The sequence below is a fragment of the Raphanus sativus genome, chromosome 8, assembly GCF_000801105.2.
Source record: "Raphanus sativus cultivar WK10039 chromosome 8, ASM80110v3, whole genome shotgun sequence".
NCBI classification, from domain to species: domain Eukaryota; kingdom Viridiplantae; phylum Streptophyta; class Magnoliopsida; order Brassicales; family Brassicaceae; genus Raphanus; species Raphanus sativus.
In genome coordinates, this window is record NC_079518.1 from 15,683,064 (window position 1) to 15,701,512 (window position 18,449).

At 30.3% G+C, this 18,449-nt stretch overlaps 3 protein-coding genes across 3 annotated transcripts; all 3 read left to right on the plus strand.

Moving 5' to 3' along the window:
• The first annotated feature begins 7,521 nt into the window (after positions 1–7,521).
• On the plus strand, positions 7,522–8,751 carry LOC130499238 (xyloglucan endotransglucosylase/hydrolase protein 15). Its single transcript, XM_056993296.1, has 3 exons — positions 7,522–7,902; positions 7,983–8,176; positions 8,265–8,751. The coding sequence occupies exons 1-3, from the start codon at positions 7,624–7,626 to the stop codon at positions 8,662–8,664; spliced, it is 873 nt and encodes a 290-aa protein (XP_056849276.1). The 5' UTR covers positions 7,522–7,623; the 3' UTR covers positions 8,665–8,751.
• A 575-nt stretch (positions 8,752–9,326) lies between these two features.
• Positions 9,327–10,853, plus strand: LOC108835427 (COP9 signalosome complex subunit 8). Its single transcript, XM_018608685.2, has 5 exons — positions 9,327–9,485; positions 9,586–9,665; positions 9,838–10,019; positions 10,315–10,422; positions 10,545–10,853. The coding sequence occupies exons 1-5, from the start codon at positions 9,402–9,404 to the stop codon at positions 10,682–10,684; spliced, it is 594 nt and encodes a 197-aa protein (XP_018464187.1). The 5' UTR covers positions 9,327–9,401; the 3' UTR covers positions 10,685–10,853.
• Positions 10,854–11,374: 521 nt separating this feature from the next.
• LOC108835428 (UDP-glycosyltransferase 75C1-like) lies at positions 11,375–13,061 on the plus strand. Its single transcript, XM_018608686.2, has 2 exons — positions 11,375–12,426; positions 12,554–13,061. The coding sequence occupies exons 1-2, from the start codon at positions 11,442–11,444 to the stop codon at positions 12,949–12,951; spliced, it is 1,383 nt and encodes a 460-aa protein (XP_018464188.1). The 5' UTR covers positions 11,375–11,441; the 3' UTR covers positions 12,952–13,061.
• The last annotated feature ends 5,388 nt before the right edge of the window (positions 13,062–18,449 follow it).

Genomic DNA, 18,449 nt, shown 5'->3' on the forward strand with positions numbered 1-18,449 from the left:
AAATATAACTTCCCGCCCGTAGTGCGGGCCGACCCTAGTATTATAAACTTGTACGTTAGAAAGCGTACATCATCTATTTAAGTTTCATGGAAATAAAATTTTACACACTTTGTGAGCTTAAACTTGTGGTCATTATGGGTTCTTTGTCGACTGGATTTATATACTCTTTCTATTTTAATTTAGTTTTCGTTATATAGGAAAATTATGTTTTAAATAAATGTTATTTTATAATTTAATTGTAAAATTTATTAATAAATATATTATTTTATTTTTATTAGTTGAAATAAAATTAGGTGTATAAAATATGACTTTTTATATAAAATATATATAAAATTAACATATATTTTATTTATCAGTGCAAATTTAAAACAACAAATAAAATGAAATCGAAAAAGTGTTTTTGAACGAATAAGATATGAATACTACAAGCTAAATCTTCTCAGACTATTGGCAGATTATATTCGGATTCATTACTAAACGCACATTTATTTATTTTATTTTTTACGCACATTTATTTAGTAGAATATGCATTGTTAAAGTCTTATAAAATATATAAAACCCAATATATATAACCAAATAGTGGTAGTAAATGGTAAGAAAGAAGAATTTGGGCCAAAACATAAATATGTTAATACTAAAAAAACATAAATATGTCAGTTTTTAGATGTTAGTTAAATTATCTATTATATTAAAAGAGAAGTCATGACTTTTTTATGTGTGATATTTAAAATTGACTTTCCTCTAAAAATTTATTTACATTTTTTTTTGTATTTGCATAATAATATCCTAACAATATTTTCAATTTCTTATTTATTCTCATCGTTAAATTTAGGAAGTGTTTATTTCTTATTTATTCATTTTTCTAATCAAATTATAACTAACTTAATATTAATCATTGTATTTTATATCTACTTGCTTTAACCATTTAAAAAAAATATGTGAGTGGTGTGTCTTTTGTTAAAATTGATTTATCACATATGGTTAAAATATAGTCAAATTAACTTTCGACATAAACCCAACATATCAATAAAAAAAATTAAACAATAAAAATATTATATAAATATATATATATATAAATATATTTGTATTTGCATAATAATATCCTAACAATATTTTCAATTCTCTTATTTATTCTCATCGTTAGATTTAGGAAGTGTTTTTCCCTTGTTTATTCATTTTTTCTAATTAAATTATAACTAACTTAATATTAATTATATATTTTATATCTACTTGCTTTAACCATTTAAAAAAATGTGAGTGGTGTATCTTTTTGTTAAAATCGACTTATCACATTTGGTATAAGATATAGTCCAAATTAACTTTCGACTATAAACCCAACATATTAAAAAAAAAACTTAAACAATATTAATAAATATATATATATTATATATATATGTTATTATTTGAAATATTTAATTAATTTACAGCATGAAAAATATAAAATTATTATATTGAAAAATTATATACACATTTAAATATATAAGTAACCTTCAAAATATATACTATTATATAAACAAATATATATATATATATATAAAACTTGAAATCAAGATCTAGTATTCTATTAAGGTATAAATTTTAAAATAATAATTAAATTTGGGATATGTACAAGGAAATTGTATTCAATATAACATTTGAAATTATTATTGAAATTTTTTAGATAATTTAAGTTAATTATGATAATTGAGATTTAAGTTAAATATTTTAAACTCTTCTATTTTGATATTTCAATTGATAAGTTCTACCAAAATACGTCAAATTTACTATTTATATTTCTAATGATAATAGATTCAAAATATATATTTTATTTTTAATGATAAAATTGTGGTGATTGACATCAATAACAATACTTTAAATATATAACAATATGTTGTTGATAAAAAAGAAAATATACAATATGTTTGTATAACATCAGTTATCCAAAAAGAAATTGTGTGATCATGAATCTCTCAGTATATAATATATACACATAATATACGAATACCAATCCGGACGAGTTAGTCCAGTGGTACTCCGAGGCTTCGGCTGAGGGAACGCGGGTTCGAAACTCGGACGGGGAAACGTGTCCAGGGTCTTAACCGGTACAGATGCAGGTTGGCGCCGGGCCTAGGTGGTGGATCCCGAATGGGCCAACACCTAGTTAATCAAAAAATATATATATATACGAATACTTGCCAATTCCATGAATCTGCATGCATTTCGAGTTGAGAAGGATTGATTGGACCACACCACACCACACCAACTTATCCATATTCCTCTATTTGCCAGCTATCTATTCATTTATTTATTTCAGGAACCATATAATTTTTAAATTGCACATAATTTTTTTAATAACCAGAATGTGTTGCCTCTTTAAATGCCCACATTCAAACAAAATCCACCCGTCATGCATGAAATTTTATATGCTCTATGAATTAATACTCCATTGGCCTACTACAATTTACAGTTTGGCAATAATTTATCCAATGGCCTCACACAAAGCAGTTCGTGTGCATTTTTCGTGTATTCGATGTTTATTAACAAACCTATGAAATGTTACATATGCTAAAGTGAAAATAGTAGACTGCTAAATGGAAAAGTAAGTAAATGTTTTTTTTTTGTAACTTAAAAGTAAGTAAATGTTGATTAAGGCAATTTATGTAAGACGCTAATTGTTATTCCTTTACAGTTTCTACTTTCTCAAGACATTTGTTTGGAAATGTGAAGTATCGTTATATTCTTGAATATACAACCAGCTTTCTAACAAGTTTTACTTGATGGGCATGCCCATGCGGCTGGAAGATAGAGATCGAAGAGAACGCTAGGTCACAGTCACACGTGAAGAAGGTATGAGGGAGGTGATACGTGGCAAAACTGAGACGAGATATAAATCCAAAGGACAGAGAGACACCATTTCCATGCCAGCTTGTCACCCCATTCGTTCTTTGCCTTTTAGTTTTGTTCACTTTCTCATTTCCAAGAAGTTATAAGCTTTTTATAAGAAGAGAGTTAAATACAGAACAGTGGGTTTGATTGATTTCAATTTTTAATGCATGGGAAAGCTCTAGCAATCTGCAGAATCGAGAATCCGTAATTAGAGCCTAAAACAAGAGGCATGAACTAATCATTTATGGTTCTCCATAAACATGTGTCCTCGTCTTTATAGCAACATAATGGGTTTTGATTGTTTTGAATTTTGTATCCCCTTCTTAGCCAAAAAAAAGTCGTATCCCTTCCTTAAATAAAATATTAATTTAGGCATTTGTAATTGTACCCGAAATCCAAACTAAATTGTAAAACTGCTTAAACGTATTTTGTATAGCGGTACCCAGAAGAATTCAAAAAAAAAAATCTGATCTTGACGATCCAAATTAGCATCCAAAATGAATATTTTAAATTTAAAATAAATTATTTCAAAAATAATCAGATTTATATTATCATTTTGATCCAATATGTAAAAATAAAATATTGCTCAAAAAGGTTATAAAATTATCTAAAACCGAAAAATTATTAACTGAATCCGACCAAAATATATGTAGAACCTGAGTGGAGAGGAGCCTACGAGGTGGGACTCAATAATTCAAAAATCTAAAAGTGCTCATCTGAATCCAAATATGTATCTAAACGGCATGCTATTACTACTAATTTTTCAAACTTTATATAAATATATATATTTCCTGTATAACTAAAAGAAGGATGTTATAACTTTTTGGTTTTAGATTAATGCTTAGATTTCACTTAATGCATTTTTTATCATATGTTATAATGTAAAATATGGTTTGTAGAACTTTATCGGAAAACATATAAAATTATAACTAATTAAAACTAAACTGGAAATAACAAGAAAAATTAGATTTTAATGTGTAAAAGTTTACAAAATCATTTTTAATTGAGAAAGAATTTAAAAGACAATTTTCTCAAAAAAAAAAAAGAATTTAAAAGACAAATGTTTTGGTGATCCATTTCAATGTAGATTGAAAAAAAGGTAAAAGTAATATAAAAGATAAATGCAACGGTGGCTCGAGGTTTAATTGGTGAAGCAGAAGAGCTGGCAACAGCTATCCACTGAGTGATTACGTCGTACTCACTAGTCACCAAGTACTCTCACTGTCTCACATACTCTTTTTGTTGTCTTTCTTTTAGACAGCTTTCATTCTCTCTATTTTCCCTTCATTATAAAAGTTAAAAATTCCGATCATATCATATTTATTCGGCTTTCATGAGAAATACTAAATTGCTAATGATGACATCAGATTAGATGATGTTCTACAGTAGCGGCCCTGAGGGGAAGCATAGGAAGCTCAGGCTTCCGGCCTTTATTTTTATAGATAATATTTCGGCCACTAAATAATTAAAGTTCTTTAGTAGTCCAGTGGTTTAAGTAGCTGTGCCTTTGTGGGAAAGGTAAGGGGTTCGAAACGTCAGTAATCATTTTCTCACTTACATTTTAGAATTTTTTTTATCAACTAACAGGCCTTGATTGTTTTTAATTGCTTCTGGTCTTATTATTTTCAGGACCGGCACTGTGTTCTACGTCTTGTGTGAATTAATATATACTCCCTCTGTTTTTAAAAGATGCATGTTCTAGAAAATATATTTGTTTCAAAAAGATGTATTTTTTATGTTTTCTATATAAAAATTGCAATTTTCAATAAAATTAATTGAATTTATTGAAAGACTATTGGTTAAAATGCATTGAAATTTGATATTTTCTAAAAACAATGCATGATTAATGTGTTTTCTTAATATGTGTGAAAACTCTAAAACATACATCTTTAAAAAACAGAGGGAGTATTCAATTAAATCAAATTTTAACATAATTTTTTGAATTATAATCTTAATTAGTTAATTAGTTTCAAATATTAAATTAATCAAAATATTAATTTACCTTCTAATTTATTAATTTATAATCATATTTTTATCTACTATTAACAAGTCATTGTAGGATCGCTTAAAGAAATAATTAATATGACATATTTGATTATTTCTATTTATAATAAAACATCTAAAAATTTGAAATTTATTTTATTTTAATTATAACAAAATTTATTGACAAAAATCTAACAAAAATCTTAAATTAGTTAAATTTTTTAAATTATATAATATTTTTTATACAAAATAAATGTATTAACATATGTTGAACTTTTATATCTACAACTATATATTATCTTTCTATTTATTATAAAAATCTCTACAATATGTTGTTTACCTTTAGCTCATAAACTATTTAAAAATATATTATTAGAGAACTTTGAAATTTTAGTAATTCATTTAAATATTAATAAAAATAAAATTTTTAATTATAAATTTATTTTTAATTTAGTTATAAAATCTGTTGAGAATTGTTTTTAAAAATATTACCTAAAATTCGAATTTTTTATAAAATAATATCAAAAAATCAAAACTCATGTAATGTTCCAAACTCAAAAATAGTTGTGTAATTTTTTAAAGTTTTCTTAACAAAAAATATAAATTTTGAAAATAAATATTCAAACTCAAAATGATAATATTTCAAATTTACAAAAGATAAAATCATAGATAATAAAGAATAATTTTTTAAAATGCACCAAGGAAAATAACTTTACATGTTGTAAAAATTAAACCAATCTAATATTTGAAGTCTTGATTTAAAAAAAAATAAAACTTAATATCATTACATCAAAAATATCCTATATTAATAAAATTTACTAAAATACTAAGGTTATATTATTTAAACAAAAAAATGATTTTTTCTTATAAATCCCGTAAAATACTAAAATGATATATGTTAAAGTATATTTCTTAAACACAACATGTAAGTATAAATTATCTTAAACATATTTCTTTTATGTAATGTAAATAAATAAATTTAAAATATATTATATGCAAAATGTATGAATTAAACTAAAAATATTTTTTTGAAGGAGGTTCTCTATATGATTACTTCATATTTTTGAAAATATATTATTAAGTAATAAAAATTAGTAACAAAGTAAAAATTTAGAAAATATAAATGATAATATCATATAGTTACACAATATATAACACTAAAATAAAAATTACATATTTAAAACATTTGTAATAATATCAAACACTTATATCAAATGGAAATATTTGCACAGATGTGCTTGTTAAAATCTAGTTTTCTATTTTAATGTAACATATATAATGGTTTGCTACTTATAAAATCTTGTTTTCTATTTTTTTTTGTTTTAACGTAATCTAGTTTACCACTAAACCACACATGTAAACATATCATCATTGTAATAACCAAAAAAGTTTATTAATAATTTATAATAACAGATAAGTATGTTTAATAACAACAAGAGATTGCATTCTTTCAATTGGTAAGATAATTTGGTGGCATAAAAAAGAACAAAAATTATTTCTAAAATAATAAATAAAAAATATGAAACGATTTAATATTACTAAAATAAAAATAAGATAAAAATATAAAATTATGCTAAAGTTTGATAATACTCGTTAATAATAATTTATCTTTAAATATAATAAAAATATTTATTAATAATCAATACAAATGTTTAAAAAGTAACAATTCAATAAGGTTTTTTTTAAAAGGCATATTTTCCTTTCAGTACAACAAGTAAATCCATTCATATCCTATATACTCGGCTTTCATGAGACTACAAGAAATACTAGCAATTCAAAAAGTTATTTATTAAAACTAATAACTCAATCTAAATCATGTAATATGAGAACTAAGATTCTAAAAATAATAAAATATGTTAAATAAGCAAAATAATATAAAATTACAGAGAACATGGAAATTAAAATACATTAAAGTTACCACCTAAAATTATTTATAAAGGTGATAAGTAAATAAAATTACCAATAATTAAAAATATGACAAATAAATAAATAACCTAAATTACAGAGAGTATCGAAAATAAGAAAAACTAAAACTATAAAAAAAAATAAACAAATTATTTTAAATTATGGAAAATATGACAAATAAACAATAAAAAAATAAGTAAATTCACCTAATACTATAGAGAAACTGACAAATAAACAAAACCATTTCTTAAATAATAGTATAAATAATGCAATAAACATTTGAAGAAGCCCTCAAAGAACTCCATAAGTAACTAGGATAGTTTCACAAATGATCCGATCTCAACTGTATCCTCAAACTCAAAAGTCAATTCATTCACATCTACAAAAATTTGTCCAACACTATGGTAGAACAGTGGTGTTAGTTCCCATTTTGAAGTCTAATCTGCAGCGTTCATGTATAATTTGTATAAGAAACATATCTACAAAAAGACATGACATTTCAGAATATGATGATACATTATTAGTAATTGGTCTATACACTTTTGGTCTAACCTGTTGAGTTTACTACTACTACACATGCAAATCCATCATGGCACTCAAACAATACTTCATCAACTTAGATCCGTAGAGACCAATGATGGACTTTGCATCAACCATTTGTAACAGTGAATCAAACAAATCATAGAGTGTGTAAGTATTAAAAACTGTAGATAAGTTAGCTTCCCAAGACTTCTTCAGGCTCCAGCTATATAAATAGATATTCATATCCTCTTCTCAAAAACCATCTCACACTTAATACATAAATCTCTCATCATCTTCTCAACTTACTTTCAAATCTTACTAAATCTCATTTCTATCATCTAAACCCAAATGGGTCGAAGCTCGAGCCTCACCATCACCATCGTGGCAGCTGTTCTGCTGGTAATGATGTTCGGTTCAGCCTACTCAGGCAACTTCTTCGACGAGTTCGACCTCACGTGGGGTGACCACAGGGGTAAAATCTTCAACGGAGGAAACATGTTGTCCCTGTCTCTGGACAGGGTTTCCGGATCGGGGTTCAAATCCAAGAAAGAGTATCTATTCGGACGGATCGATATGCAGCTCAAACTCGTCGCCGGAAACTCAGCCGGCACCGTCACTGCTTACTACGTAAAGCTCTCAAAACTCGCACTGTTTAACAAAAACATGAACAAACTTTTTCTAAATATTTTCTAAATTAATTTTTGCAGTTGTCGTCGCAAGGAGCAACACATGATGAGATAGATTTCGAGTTTCTTGGAAACGAGACAGGTAAACCTTATGTTCTTCACACCAATGTCTTTGCTCAAGGGAAAGGCAACAGAGAACAACAGTTTTATCTCTGGTTCGATCCAACCAAGAACTTCCACACTTACTCTATTGTCTGGAGACCTCAACACATCATGTAATTAATAATTCAACACTTTGTTTCTAAATGCAATGATAATATATACAAAAAGATCTTGAGTTTCTTACTCTTTCTCTCTGTGCAGATTCTTGGTGGACAACTTGCCTATAAGAGTGTTCAACAATGCAGAGAAGCTTGGTGTTCCTTTCCCAAAGAACCAACCAATGAGGATCTACTCGAGCCTGTGGAATGCAGATGATTGGGCTACGAGAGGTGGTCTTGTAAAGACTGACTGGTCCAAGGCTCCTTTCACAGCTTACTACAGAGGATTCAACGCTGCGGCTTGCACCGTCTCTTCAGGCTGTGATCCCAAATTCAAGACTTCTTTAAGTGATAGTGAGCTGCAAACGGCAAATGAGCTCAATGCATATGGCAGGAGGAGGCTGAGATGGGTGCAGAAGTACTTTATGATCTATAATTATTGCTCTGATCTCAAAAGGTTCCCTCGAGGATTCCCTCCTGAGTGCAGGAGGTCAAGAGTCTAAGGGAAACCATCCAATATGATTGTGTGTATGCTTAATGTTGTAATTCCTTTCTTTGAGTTATAAGATTTGTTTTGTTCTCTGTTGTTATTCTTCCGTTGTACATTCTCAAGGTCAATAAGTCTCCTACCAGCGTTTAAACTTTAAACTATAAAAAACCGAATATTAAGTTACAGAAGACAAACAAACAAACATGTGTAGTAAACATTTAACAGCCTCAGCTTTTGGTTAGAAACCTAAGATCTTGTGCTTATAGACTCGCACTTGCTACTTTAGTCTTGGAGGAACAAGACTCTTATGATGATGATGTCCACTGCTTTTGAAAGTTAAATGTTTTGTATCAAATTACATTTTATTTTATGTTAAATAGATTTGACATGTTGATCAGTATGTTTCATTTCATATTACTTGTATCTTGTGTTGAATTTAAGTGATATAACAGAACATGAAGTTCTGAGGATAACAATGATTTAAAGTGAGTACAATGCTTAACTGTCTTCCCATGTTTCCTAATCGCTCTAGTTGCTTCATAGTTCATATATATCCACGCCATGGTATAGTATATCACTTTGGTTTAGTTCAACTTTTTGACACGGTTTAAATTGGGTTAGGATCGGTTTAAACTAAACCGTTTTGAAATTTTTTAAATAAAGACATGTAGAGAACAATTTTTTTTTCCTTGCAGTGGGTTTGTGAAGAGCGATCGTCTCCCCTTCGCAAATCTCCAAGAGCAGGCAGTCATGGATCTCTCTCCTGTTACCGATGCTTTAGCCGTCAAGTCCTTTGATAAAATCGCTGACATCTGCGATAGTCTCATGCTTCAGGTCCCAATTTTTTCTCTCTCTGTTATTATCAATGTTACTGGGGGGTTCGCTAGGGTTTTAATCTTAAGAGTTGATTTCGTGAGTATAAATAATCAAATAGGTTGCTGCGGAAGGAATCTCATTCCAGGAAGACTGGCCTTACGCAATCCATCTCCTCGGTCACTTCTTCGTTGACGATTGGTCTGTTCAAATTACTTTTCCTTCTTTGATTAATATTGTCTGCGCCGTTAAAGTTGATTTTGATGTAGAGCTATGTTTTTTTTGCTGTACATGACTTTCTTAAAGTTGATTTTGATGTGTGTTATTATTGTTGCTTGTTTGGATAATTCTGGAATTGATAAAACAATTGCAGTGATAGTGCACGTTTCTTATGGAAAACAATACCTACGAGTGTGAAGGAGAGCAAGCCTGAAGTTGCTGCTGCTTGGAGGATTGGTCAGAAGCTCTGGACACGTGACTATTCTGGTGTCTATGAAGCTATCCGTGGTTTTGATTGGAGTCAAGAAGCTAAAGATATGGTTGCTGCCTTCTCAGGTACCTGCTGTCTTCACTACTCTTAGCTACTACTAAGCTTGCTGAGGTCTTATCTGGCTGTCTACTCTAGAAACAAAACGTTTAGTGATTTGTTTATTCCTCTTCTCTAGTTTTGAACTTTGATTGAGAGTAGCTGTCTTGTCGTGTTAATCTTGTAAGACCTTAGTTTAGGATTTGTCTTGTTAGAGTTTGTCCAACATTGATCGGATTTGTGTTAAAGTTGTACATTTTAAGGAGATTGATTGTTCGATTTGTGGTGTTTAACAATTTCTGTGTTTTGGTTTTGGTTGAGAAGATGTTTACACAAAAAGGATGTTTCAGCTTTTGTTGTCTGCCTACTCCACAATTGCCATCCCTGATTTGGCTCTTTTCCTAGGCATGACAGAAGATGATGCCACTACTTGTAAGCTCTATTTCTTCAATTTCCTCCGCCTCATCAGTTCTCAGATTTCAACTGAATCATCCTTATAACAAAACTAGACTCAAAAAGTTATAATTGTATTTTTGTATGTTGGATATGCACAGATGTTGTGGAGAAAGGATGGACAGTGGATGCAGCATCTCAAATGGTGACTGTGAAGAAGCAAGCGATTAAAAGAGAGCAAAAGGTGGATTCATCCAAGCTACAACGCTTGACAGAGTATGTGTTCCACCTTGAACACTAAGCTCTCCTATTTTAGAGGGTTTTCAGATAGCGAAAAACTAAAATTACCAAACCAGATTCTGTTTCAAGACGGCTCTAGTTTCAGTTTTTTTTTATGGGAGATTTATTTTGACAAGTTTGTAGTTTACCAAACCCTGGTACTGATATGATGAGCTGATTTCGGTGTTAAATTGATCTTCCGCATGCTAAAAGTAGTTAGACTCATCACAAAGACTCTCTTCTCATCTACCGGGCATGCTAAGTGAATTGAAATAACGCTGTTTATTAGGCGTTTTAGATTTAGTGAATTCGAAAACTTAACAAAATCGATCTCGAAACAACGGCACTAGTTTCAGTTTTTGGAGAATTCTCTTCACTAATTTATTAATTTAACATGGTTTATCTTAGTTAACAATATTGTCGATATAGTTTTTGCATGAAGCGATCTCCCGTGATACTACACAAAGGTCTGGTTGGTGGGTGTGGAGGTTGAGATATTATTATTTATACCTTCTTCTTACTTGTCGCGTCGGTTGGCTCTTTTACTCATCGGTCGTTACAAAGAGAATTTTCTCAACCACCGGTTATGTCCCAGGACAGAACAGTGTAAAGATGATCAATTAGTTAGTCATAATAATCCTATACCGTTTTTATACTTAATCATTGATTAACTATAAATAATTGTATTGCTATAAATAATAGAGTTTGCATACTCTTAGTTATCTATAAAAAGCCTTTCGTGTGTTCCTTAAAACTTCAACATCTTCAAACACACTAAAATGGCCAACTCCATTAAAAATAGTTGCCCTCGTCCTCACTACTTGATTGTAACTTTCCCAGCGCAAGGCCACATAAACCCAGCCCTAAAGCTAGCAAACCGCCTCATCCACCACGGAGCAACCATCACATACGCGACCACCATCTCAGCTCTCCGTCGCATGGGCGAGCCACCTTCCACCGAAGGCTTGTCCTACGCCTGGTTCTCGGACGGATTCGACGAAGGTCCCAAGTCCTTGGAGGACCAGAAAAACTACATGTCCGAGTTCAAACGCCGCGGCTCGGACGCCCTGAGCGACATCATCAGATCCAACCTCGACACAACAGAGCCAACATTCACGGGCGTTATCTACTCGGTGCTGGTCCCTTGGGCTTCTACCGTAGCGCGTGAGTTTCACCTCCCGAGTACGCTTCTCTGGATCGAGCCCGCCACTGTACTCGACATCTACTACTACTACTTCAACGCCTCTCACAACAACCTCTTCGAACAAGAACCGATCAAACTACCGAAACTGCCCCCGTTATCCACCGGAGACCTCCCGTCGTTTCTCCAGCCGTCGAATATGTTACCGTCCGCTCTCGTAACGCTGAGAGAACACATCGAAGCTCTCGACTCCTCGGAGGAGTCGAACCCGAGAATCTTGGTGAACACGTTCTCCGAACTTGAACCGGAAGCGTTAACCTCCGTCGAGAAACTCAGAATGATTCCGGTCGGACCGTTGGTTTCCTCCTCCGACAACAATAAAGCCGATCTATTCCGATCATCGGACGAGGATTACATCAAGTGGCTAGACTCGAAGGCGGAGAAGTCCGTGATCTACGTGTCCCTAGGCTCGCACGGGGACGGTCTGTGGGAGAAACACATGGAGGCGCTCACTAGCGGAGTGTTGGGAACGGGGAGACCGTTCTTGTGGGTGGTGAAAGAGACAAAACATGAAGAGAAGAAGAGTTGTTTCGTGGATTTGATCAGAGGAGATGATGATAAAGGTTTTATTAGAATAAATAATAATTGACCCGGTTTAACTTACAATATGGTTTTACATTTATAGTAACTGATTTAGTAATTGACCCGGTTTAATCAATATGTTAACCGGTATCCTATTTATTCTAATAGGTTTGGTGGTGGGATGGTGTTCTCAGACGGAGGTTTTGGCGCATCCCTCGGTGGGGTGTTTCGTGACTCATTGCGGTTGGAACTCGACGTTGGAGAGCTTAGAGAGCGGTGTTCCGGTGGTGGCGTTTCCTCAGTTCGCGGATCAGTGCACGACCGCGAAGCTTGTGGAGGATGTGTGGGGGATCGGAGTGAGAGTGAAGGGAGATGAGGAAGGTCTCGTGGATGGAAATGAGATGAGACGGTGTCTGGAGAAGGTGATGGGTGGCGGAGAAGACGCGGATGAGATGAGGAGGAATGCGGCGAGGTGGAAGACGCTGGCCGTTGATGCCGCGAAGGAAGGTGGACCGTCGGATTTGAATCTCAAGGGGTTTATGGAAGAGAGTTTGGCTTCTTTTTAATTATATAAGGTTAACAAAGAGTTTAAGAACTATTTGAAGGATCAAATGGTAGAATAAGACCAAATGGCCAAGAAAAAAATATCAAATAGACCTATGCATTTTCCTTTTTATTTTACAATTAATTTTAAATTAAAATCTTGATACAATAACTTAAAAAAAAAAATTGTGGAAGCACCTTAGCCTAATGGTTAAGGTCTAAAGTCTTCTACACCCAGATCTGGTGTTCGATTCCCAGACTATGCAATTTATTGTAGATTTTCTCAAATCCAGGTTGTCGAATCGTCTATATAATATTCTAATAATTGTAATTGTAATATCATAATAAATCAGCGTTAAAAAAAAACAATAACTAAAAAAATCTATAGAAAACATATTTACTAATTCATGTCATTACTATCTGACTTAGAATCCGATCCACCCGAAATCCAACCCAACTAATCCTAAATCTTTTTATTCTCCTTTTTTCTCTTTTTCTTTTCTATCAATAGTTTTCCATGGACACTCAGATTCGAATCTCAAGAATTTATTGAAGAGCCATTGGCTTCTGTTTAGATTGTATAAGGTTTGATAAAAAGTTTAGGAAACTATGTGTTGAAAGATGAGAACATATGGTCTCTTCTTCATTTTTCTTTTTGTTCAAAAATCTCTTCTTCATTCTTCTCCAACTTTTCTATTCACTGCAAATTTCAATTTTCTATCTTTTAAACATTGAATAATAATTATTAAGTAAAATGTAAAACTGTGTTACAAAAAAATAAAAATTAAATGTAAAACCTTTTTTTGTAACACATAAAAAAGGTTGCAAAAAATAAATAAATAAAATGTAAAACCAAGATTGCAAAAAGGTTTACAGAAACCTGAAAAAAAAAGAATTTATCAGTATGGACCAGGTTCAGTAGAAACCAACCAGCCAATTTAAAACGGTACGATCACACTTCAAGAACTCCGTTTCCTCTGTTTTACAACTCCATCCTCCCAAAAGACTCCATGGAGATTCTTTAGCTTCATAAGTCAAACAAACTCTAAGCATAAACTACCAGCACCTGTTACTCCACCTTTTCAAACTAAAAATGTTCAGTGCTTTCGTTATTATACGATAATTTCTAGTTGTTACTCGCAGAGTAGGCCCTAAATTTCGAAGGCCATATTCAATATAAAATATTTTATATCTTATTTGGTAAATGATTTAATTTTATTTAAAAAGTCACAATTTTTATAATACACACATTATATAAATACGAATTAAAGTCTCCTCCTTAAATCACCTCATCAAGAGGTTTTCTAAAATTTTGGCACATAAACATAATTTCTCAAATATTAATTAATTGTCCTAAAATTTTATTTTTCTAAATATTTAAAACAACTAAATTAACAAAACCCATAATAATCCATAAATCTATTTAATTCAATTATTCATTTTTAATCTCATCAAATTTTAACATTAAATTTCTATTAATATATAATAATTTAGTGAAAATATATAATATAATTCAAAACATAAATTTCAAAGATTTATATAGAAAATTAATTAAAAACGGAAAAATAGTTACACTGTCGTCTTTCGCATTTCATCAAATTCATGTCAGCGAAATTTTTTATCTCATAAATTGTGTTTAACAACCAAGCTTTAACTTATACTAGAAAAATGATGGAAATACACAACTAAAATATAAAATAAAACAAAAAGAATTAAGAATTACATAATATAATTTGAGTTTGGTAAAACTTTTAGTCAACAAATAATAGTTTAGTGAAAAATTACATAATATAATGAAATAACACAAAATCTGAAGAATAAATAGATAAAACTTATAAGAAATAGAAAATAGGTTTACAATTGTTTTCCTTAATTCATTAAACTTAGGCCAAAAATATACTGCCATATTTTTTGGAAGTTTTGGTCTGGCTTGTGAGTAAGAAATCTCGATTCATTATATAGAAAATATTTACTAAATGAAATTTCCATGAGAATTATATTTAAAAATGTAAACGATATATTAAAATTTAAGTATATTAATTGAATATTCATCTGTATTATTCCTTTTACTAAATGAATGCAATATAAATAGGTCATAACATAAATATATTTGCCATATGCTATTTTATAAATAGATTGACTCATATCAATGACAGAATTTCGCTGACAGAAAATATCGAAGTGTAGTTTTTGGAAATAATACCAAACGAAAAATCACATTTTACATACTCATCAAGCAATCAAATTTCATACTATTTAAATATATCATATATCATAATATTTATAGTTTATATGTTGATTTGGTCTTGAAACTTATACTCTAAAACCTAAACTAAAACCTACATGTATGCAAATATAAACTATACCATATATGATCAGTAGATGTCACCTTTTTATAGAATCTCAAATTAATGACACTTATCCAATTTTTGTATATCCAAACTACATATGCAACTTAAATCATACCATATAAATTGATTTTTATATGGTTTTGTATAGGATTTATACAAATATTAACCCTATGAACTTGTATATACAAAAAACTTTACACTAATATGATAAGAATTAAGATTTTGAAAACGGTATAAGATCTATACAATTAAAATAGAAGCATTCTAAAAGAATCTAGAAAAAAGATCAGAATAGCACCAACCAATTTTTTGTCAGAATAATATTTGTAGAAGATTATTTGGGTAAATAAGATTTATATTCTTTTTAATACCAATTATATCCTTCAATTAATCAAATTAATTTTAATATTTTGTAACTGATTTAAGTTTTTATAAACAGAAAGTAAAGAAAAGGAAATCAAAAGAGTTCTCACGTCTTTTTCCTAATTATTTTTTCAATTACTTTTCTTCTCCCCTCTCTTTTTCGCGTCTTCTTCTCTGCCTTACCTTCAACCTGTATCAATGGTGATTTAGGGTGAACGGAGAAACCTTGTTTTTCATCGGAAATCGTCAATGTTTTCGTCTCTAATATAGTTTTTATCTTCCTCCTCTCTGTTCTCGGACACAGATCTCATTGAATTGGAGATTTGTTATTCCTCTACTAGTTTTGTCATACAGTCTTCTTCATGCTCTAGGATTTTTGTCGAACGGAGCCCCTTTATACTCTGTATCATCAATTTTGTTGTAGCTGTGTGCGGAATCTATTGTCGATACCACCATCAATTAAGTTTTTTTGCTCTGAATTTGTCGCAGTAAATCCCATAAGGATGTTAGAGACTCAGAGCTTTGATGGCATGTTTCCCTTTACATTATTTATTGTAGCAAACTAAACCACTAACATCAAACGTATCTGATCATATGTGGTGATTTGGATGATGAAGAAGGAGCACAAGATAACCTAAACATATTTTAGTGAATAACTATATTTAAATTCTGGATCAAAAATAACAAAAATCTTTGTGTCGTATTGGTTAAAGCCCTCGTTAAATTGTCATATGTGGTGGGTTCAAAACCACATATTATCCCTTTTTTACTATTGTTAGAATTTTAATTAAAGATTGTGGGAGAGAAAAAAACGTGAGAGAGAAAATAGTGCGAGATTTAAGGAAGATTTGGTATAATATTTAGGAAATATCTATAACCAAAAATGGAAGTTTCCATATTTTTTAGATTTGACTAGAATACGCAATATACCTAACCCATAACACAGTACAAGACGTGCAACGTCTATTCTTTCTTATGCGTCACATAAGGTAAAAGGCAGAAGAGTCTATGACGCAACATGTAAGTAAAGTACATCATAGAGTTCATGCTATATGTCGTTATATATCTTCTGGTACACTGAAGACATATTGCTAGATTGTGACGTGACTAATTCTAGCTCCGATATAAGGTAGAAGAAACCTTAGTTTACGATATATACCCTAGATATATCTATGTATTAAACTTAGTATCTGTTTTCTAGATTAAGCAGACTAACAGAATGTATATTCTATTTTGGTTAGAAGAGAAAATAAAATATGATTCCTCATTTAAAAAATAATAATTTAAACATATAAATTATCATACCTATGTTTCCAATCCTTTTCATATTTTTTTTACATTTTTAAAGTTACGTTTACTATTTTTTCCATGAACGAAGGGCAAAACATGTCAAAAATTACCAAAAATATGAAAAATCCTAAATGGACAAACAAAAGTTCAAAGTGTCTCTTTTTCCAATTCTCCCCACAAAATAACATCACAAGGAGGAAAATGACAAAAAAAAGTTTTATTGAAGGGTAAATATACATTGATAACCCTTGGGTTAATTAATCTAAGACTTAGTGTTTAGAGTTAAGGGGTAGGGTTTTAGAAATGTGTTCAAATAGTTAAAAATAAAAAATTAAAATTAAAATTTTCAAAACAAAAAAAATGTTATTTTGGTCATTTTAGTTTTGAATGCTATTTTTGTGACAAAAACTTAAAAATACTATTTGAGACAATTGCCCAAAAATTAACCTATAAAATGTTATTATACCCTTTTGTTTAACTAACAATTTTTGGTACTTCCTTTTATTTCTCTAACTATATGATACTTAATGCTGTTATTTATTACTTAGAGATATTTTAGGAGTGTAGATGATATAAAAAATAGACTAGATTTTGATCCGCGCTTAAAAAGTGCGGGCTTGTTAAGTATAAACAAAATTTGATATTAATTAGTATTTTAAAATTGTTATACATTATTATATTATAACGTTGTATTATACCGAGAAAAAATGAATATGTTTCAAACTGTACAAATTATAAACTATTTTATTTAAGATTTTTATATGTACACTTCTATGTAACATTTTTAGGTCTGACATATTTTCCAGACCGGAGAAACCAATCCAAAATTGACTTAAAAATACCTTAAAATACCGATTTAGTTCAGATTTGAGTTTGGGGTAAAATACATAATGGGTATTTTTTGGATCTGCGCGTTTCGGTTCGAGTATGGATCATGTTTGAGATTTGATCAGGTACCAAAAATACCTAAAATGTTTTGTGTATATTAGGTATATTTTCATATTTCAAATTTTTTTTTCTGTATTACAAATATTTTTTAAAGTTTTGGGTTTGGCTTTAGGTATAGTTTTGGAATTCGAATAAAATTTCAAATTTTAAAATATAATTTGGGTATTCGGATAAAATTTTAGTGCTTTTTGGTTTCTCGGTCAGATTTTGGATAAAATTTTGGAGTTTTGGAATTTGAATATTTTTGGATTTGTAGGTATTTTTGAGTTTTCAGGTACTCTGAATGTTTTTGAGTCTTAAGTATCGAACCAATCCGGACCCATCTTATATTTGAAAATCTTAAATTATCTAGTTGGATTCAAATGTCTAGGACCTGAAAAGTCCGGACACGAAAAGAACCAATCTGTATCCAAAAATAATAATTATTAATGGATCGAACAATTTTTTATAGTAGATTTTTAGAAAAAAAATGTTAATAGTATAGATTTTGCTATAATAAATATAGATGGGAGAATGTTTTTTTTTTCCACAAATTTGTGAGTTACTTGTTAATTATCTCCTATAAATAT

What these genes read in the sequence shown, in the direction of transcription:
- LOC130499238 (XM_056993296.1), top strand. Translation starts at nt 7,624, where the DNA reads ATGGGTCGAAGCTCGAGCCTCACCATCACCATCGTGGCAGCTGTTCTG. An exon ending in GCACCGTCACTGCTTACTAC is followed by an intron (nt 7,903 to 7,982) that starts GTAAAGCTCTCA and finishes TAATTTTTGCAG; the next exon opens with TTGTCGTCGCAAGGAGCAAC. An exon ending in TGGAGACCTCAACACATCAT is followed by an intron (nt 8,177 to 8,264) that starts GTAATTAATAAT and finishes CTCTCTGTGCAG; the next exon opens with ATTCTTGGTGGACAACTTGC.
- LOC108835427 (XM_018608685.2), top strand. Translation starts at nt 9,402, where the DNA reads ATGGATCTCTCTCCTGTTACCGATGCTTTAGCCGTCAAGTCCTTTGAT. An exon ending in TATGGTTGCTGCCTTCTCAG is followed by an intron (nt 10,020 to 10,314) that starts GTACCTGCTGTC and finishes TTGGTTGAGAAG; the next exon opens with ATGTTTACACAAAAAGGATG. An exon ending in AGAAGATGATGCCACTACTT is followed by an intron (nt 10,423 to 10,544) that starts GTAAGCTCTATT and finishes GGATATGCACAG; the next exon opens with ATGTTGTGGAGAAAGGATGG.
- LOC108835428 (XM_018608686.2), top strand. Translation starts at nt 11,442, where the DNA reads ATGGCCAACTCCATTAAAAATAGTTGCCCTCGTCCTCACTACTTGATT. An exon ending in CAGAGGAGATGATGATAAAG is followed by an intron (nt 12,427 to 12,553) that starts GTTTTATTAGAA and finishes TTATTCTAATAG; the next exon opens with GTTTGGTGGTGGGATGGTGT.